The sequence below is a fragment of the Urocitellus parryii genome, chromosome 3, assembly GCF_045843805.1.
Source record: "Urocitellus parryii isolate mUroPar1 chromosome 3, mUroPar1.hap1, whole genome shotgun sequence".
NCBI classification, from domain to species: domain Eukaryota; kingdom Metazoa; phylum Chordata; class Mammalia; order Rodentia; family Sciuridae; genus Urocitellus; species Urocitellus parryii.
Genome location: NC_135533.1, coordinates 208,350,356 through 208,355,578, shown reverse-complemented (window position 1 = coordinate 208,355,578; position 5,223 = coordinate 208,350,356). Strand labels below are relative to the sequence as shown.

Genomic DNA, 5,223 nt, shown 5'->3' with positions numbered 1-5,223 from the left:
TTATTGGCAAGGATTGCAAGATTCTAACTTTAGAACACATCACACAAAATAAGAAGTTTATCTCTGAAAATCTCTAAATGTTTCACAAATGAGTTAATACAATGCTTAATTTGTGTTTCAAACATGAATATCATAACTGCTTTGCCAAAAGCATGATAAAGTCAAAAGTTGTAGCCATTTCTCATGGTTTTATACCAAATGAACATGGTTCTCTCCCTTGAAGAGGGGATAGAAAATTTCTGAAGTTACCAGGAACTTTAATTACCCCTCTACAAGGCAGGGCTTTGGAGTTCCAATGAATGCGGAACCTCAGACTGTGGAGGATTTTGTAACTAGGAAATGGCAGAAATGCCAAGGAGGTTAGACTTCCAGAGGGCAGGAGGCTTCCCAGAGAAAGAGTTAAGAAGACAAAATTTCACCATAATTTCTAACATTGTCTCTTGGGAATATGGAATGAGCAGGAAAATTTTCCCTTGTTTGCAGACAAAAGTCCACAGGGAAATCAGGTGCTCAGGGAATGGAGTAACAAGAATTGTACCTGATGAGAAGGACAAGGAGCTTTAATAGATGCTCAGATGATATCCCACAGAGAGTAAACCAGTGCTTTACCCCTCCTCCTGTCTTGTCTGGGGACAGAGCTTGGTTTTCCATCACTAGCCATCCAGACCAGAATTCAGACTTCCACATGGAGACTTTCTTCCCAGAGGCCCCATCCAGGTAAGTCTAAGACCTCAGCAGGTTCTGTAGGCAAGACTCAGTGAGAATGGAAGCCAACATGTTGATGGGAGGTCACTGGAGAACCAACCTAGCCCAGCCCACAGCAGAGAGTTACTGTGTTTGTTTCCCTACCTAATTGGTAATTTTAGACTCTGTAATGCATGCATAGATCATTGTGAATGATTCAATGATGGAAAGCTAACTGGATGAGACTGAAGGAAGAAGTGGTATAAACAATCTCACATAAAATTGAAATATATGCAAAGAATTTTGCATATGTGGAATTAGAAAATTGAGTATTTGGTTTGGAGAGATGTGCAGGAAAATCTTTTTATTGTGAAGTGTATTTGATCCCGTTTCTTTATTCATTACAGGATCAGACTACTGGGTTGCTTACCAATATTAACCTTGCAACAGCTTGTGAGACAGGCATTTCACAGTCTTTTCTCTTGGGCTGGGTATCACATAACCAAAATGAATTTTATTTGATAGGTCAAAGGGAAAACTAAACTACATTTTGCAACAATGCTTTCATTATTGCTGAGGCTGAATAAACTTTATTTTATTACTCTGCAATTCCAACATGCTTATGCAAGTTTATTATTTTTATCAGATCTTAGTGTTTATTTTGTGATTTCATTTTTTTTTCAGAATAAAATGAGTTGGAGGTTTCTTTTTCTCCTAAGTTTACTGTCTCTATAAATTCATAAATATATTTGACAGAGGATATAAGTCAAAGTTTAGAAATTTTGTGGACAAATCTGTTTCAATCATATTGCAGACCCAAATGTCCAATTGCTTTTTTAAAATTTGGGTAGTTCCTTCCCAGAGGAACTACACAAATTAAAAGCCCACAGCCTGAGGTCCCCTATTCATTGGAACTCCAAAGCCCTGTCTTGTAGAGGGGTAACTTACAGCTCCTGGTAACTTCAGAAATATTCTATCCCCTCTTCAAGAGAGAGAACCATGTTCATTTGGTATAAAAGCATGAGAAATGGTTAGTAGTAGTAGTCAATTGCCATTTATAACCATGGTTAGTAGTACTCAATTGCCATTTATAACTTTTTCTTTCGAAGATTTTTTTAACTTATAATTTTCAGTTATATACAACACCAGGATACACTTTGACAATATCACAAAGTGTGGAATACTACTGCCCCAATTCAGGCCCCAGCACTGCCCCCACCCTGCCCCCACTCCAATGATTCCTCTTGGATCCATTTATGGTTTCCTTTTTTTAACTGGTGTCCTGTGGATACCATTTGCCATCCTGTGGCAGATCTGTTTTCTCTTATTTTCCTTTTGGGGATTGGTTCAATTTTTAAAATAGCCATCATCTTCTGCCCTCTTGTGAAACAATATCTTTTGCATTCAGCCAAAGATTGCCTTTGTCTTTCTCATAAATATGTTTTATACCTAGAAGCTTCAATATATTTATGGACATCCCCTTTTATAAAAAGGAATTCTGTATAAATAATAAGCATCATGGGGTTCCTGTCAGAAATCAGTGAGTCAATGCCCATAGTGCCTCTACCCCATGTGCATGGTAAGAACTTATAAATGGAGTTTTGATAATAGTTTAATCAAGATTCATCATCAGTCATGATAACAAAATTATGGCAAAACTAAAACATATGTGTTTATTTTTGGCAAGAGTTTGAAGAAAGGGGCATCTTCCTGTAGAGGTATCATATTTAAACAGCACCAACTTCCTGAATAGCCACCCTGAAATATGCATTGAAAACCAGCAGATTCAGCTGGCAATGTGGCTCATTGAGAAGGGACTTGGCTAGTGTACATGAGTCCCAGGGTTAGACCACAGCACCTCCGAATAAATAAATCAATAAAATTAAAAACTAGCAGATTCACATATCCCTTTACCCAGAAACTCTATTTTAATCTAGAGTTTTACAAAATAAATTATCTAGTGTTTTATAAAATAATAAAGTGGATGGTAAATAAATTTAAATTATACTCTTTCATGGTATGTAATTTTCCTTATAGTATCCTCTTCTAGTCATATTGTGCCCTAAAGCAAATAAACAAAGAGAAATCCACCTGGACCCCTGGGATAACTCTGAAATCAAAATCATGCATCCTCGCATGTACCTGAGATTTCAAATCATGTCACACTCTGATGCTTGAAGCAGAACAGTGGTGTCCAGCAGGGAAGGAGAGGAAAGTATTGGCAGGGGATTACAGATGTCAAGTGACAGTTATGTAAGATGTCTAATGTCCAGAACTCTACTATGCAAGTTAGTGCCTAGGGCTAGCAAGTGATATTATGCACTTGACAATTTGTTATGGGGACAGATCTCATTTTCAGTATTCTCACCTCAGAAGAAACAGAAAAACAAAGGCATGCCATGGGAGGAGATGGATGTGTCTCTTTCATTGTAGTGATGGGACCACCAGGATTTGTATATGTCTGCACTCATCAGGTTGCATATGTCATATATGTATACAATGTAACTACACTGCAATAAAGCAGTTTAAAACAAAAGTACTAGGGACAATACGTGGAATGTGACCCTGTGCATTTTGACAGTCTTCAAATTTCAACCATCTTAGGGAGTCCACCTTCCTCATCATCCTTAGACACAACCTCTCCTCCATCTCCCCCTTTCTCGTTCTGGCTGCCAGTGGCTCCCTTGTGAATACTGACATGTGCAGCTAGCACCATCCTCAGGGCCTTTGTGCTTCTGAACTCTTCTGCCATACACCTGCTTCTGCAGTTAACCTTGTAGTTTCCCTACTGTTGTTTGAGGTGTGTGTTCAAATACCATCTTGTCTTGCCAGGACCCCTATAAAAACAGCACCTCATCTACTCTCCCTTTTACTTGCCCATGTTTCCTTCATTGCAATTATAACCATCTGATATATTATAGGATCATTTATTTTCCATTTTTAAATAATATATGAAAATTGTGCACACTTGTGGTGTGCCATGTGAGCTCTTAATATATGTAGGTGTTTTATAATGTTCAAATAATTCTCCAAAATCATGTGGCATTCCTTTATGGTGAAACATTTAAAATAATCTAGCTCCAATGTCAAAAGTAATTTATCTACTTCTTACGGCATTACTGAATCATAGGGATATTCATACTTCAGCAGCAGTCCACATTGGCTAGACCGTACCAGGAATATGGGGGATCTCTATGTACATTCCTGCAGGGCATGAAAAATGCTTACTAAAATTATTGAATATATAGTATTTATAAATCCATCAAGAGAGAGACTTGAATTCTGAGTCAGAGATGGCACATGGAATGTCCTGTGGAGGACCAAGTACAAAAATAAGTCATGACATTTTTCTCTTTTTTAGTAGTTATGTACAGCACATGGAATCAAAAAATGACACAAAAATTTCAGAATTTATTCTCCAGGGAATTTCAGAGGACCTAGAACTGCAGCCCCTCATCTTTGGTCTTTTCCTGTCCATGTATCTGGTCACTGTGCTGGGGAACCTGCTCATCATCCTGGCCACCATCTCAGACTCCCACCTGCACACACCCATGTACTTCTTCCTCTCCAACCTGTCCTTTGTGGACATCTGCTTCACCTCCAACACTGTCCCAAAGATGCTGGTGAACATCCAGACACAGAGTAAGGCCATAAGATATGAAGGCTGCATCATACAGATTTATTTTTTTACATTATTTATAGTGTTGGACAACTTCCTCCTGGCCGTGATGGCCTATGACAGGTATGTGGCCATCTGTCACCCCCTGCATTACATGGTTATCATGAACCCCCATCTCTGTGGCTTGCTGGCGCTGGCATCCTGGACCACGAGTGCCCTGAATTCCTTATTACAAAGCTTGATGGTGTTGCGGTTGTCCTATTGTTCAAACTTGGAAATCCCCCACTTTTTCTGTGAACTTAAACAGGTGTTTCAGCGTGCCTGCTCTGACACCTTTCTCAATGAGGTGGTGTTATATTTTGCTGCTGTCTTGCTGGGAGGTGTCCCCCTCACCGGCATCCTTTACTCTTACTCCAGGATAGTGTCCTCCATCCGTGCAATCTCACCATCTCATGGCAAGTACAAAGCCTTCTCCACCTGTGTGTCCCACCTCTCTGTAGTCTCCTTGTTTTATGGCACAAGCCTAGGTGTGTACCTCAGTTCTGCTGTAACCCAAAACTCACACTTTACTGCAACAGCCTCAGTGTTGTACAGTGTGGTCACCCCCATGCTGAACCCCTTCATCTACAGTCTGAGGAACAAGGACATCAAGAGTGCTCTGAGAAGACTCCTTTGGAGGACACCTGGAAATTGTCCAGTTGGTCCACCCCAGTAGAGTCACCTGTGAGTTCAAGGCTCCAAGTTTTGGAGCCGAAAACCTTTATTCTTTAACCAGATGGTATAATAAAATGTGAATCCGTTTAGTGTAATCTCCATTGCTTTGGAATCAATTTCCCTATACAATTAAAGTAACTGTTATACTAGGCTTTCTGTATTTTGTGGTCTCTCAAATTGGTTTTCATTGGTCATTTCCTACTTTC

The 5,223-nt window shown here is 39.5% G+C and overlaps 1 protein-coding gene across 1 annotated transcript; it reads left to right on the top strand.

Moving 5' to 3' along the window:
* Positions 1–4,061: 4,061 nt before the first annotated feature.
* Positions 4,062–5,018, top strand: LOC144253860 (olfactory receptor 7A40-like). Its single transcript, XM_077796520.1, has one exon. It carries the CDS (start codon positions 4,062–4,064, stop codon positions 5,016–5,018), a length of 957 nt encoding a protein of 318 aa, XP_077652646.1.
* Positions 5,019–5,223: the final 205 nt, after the last annotated feature.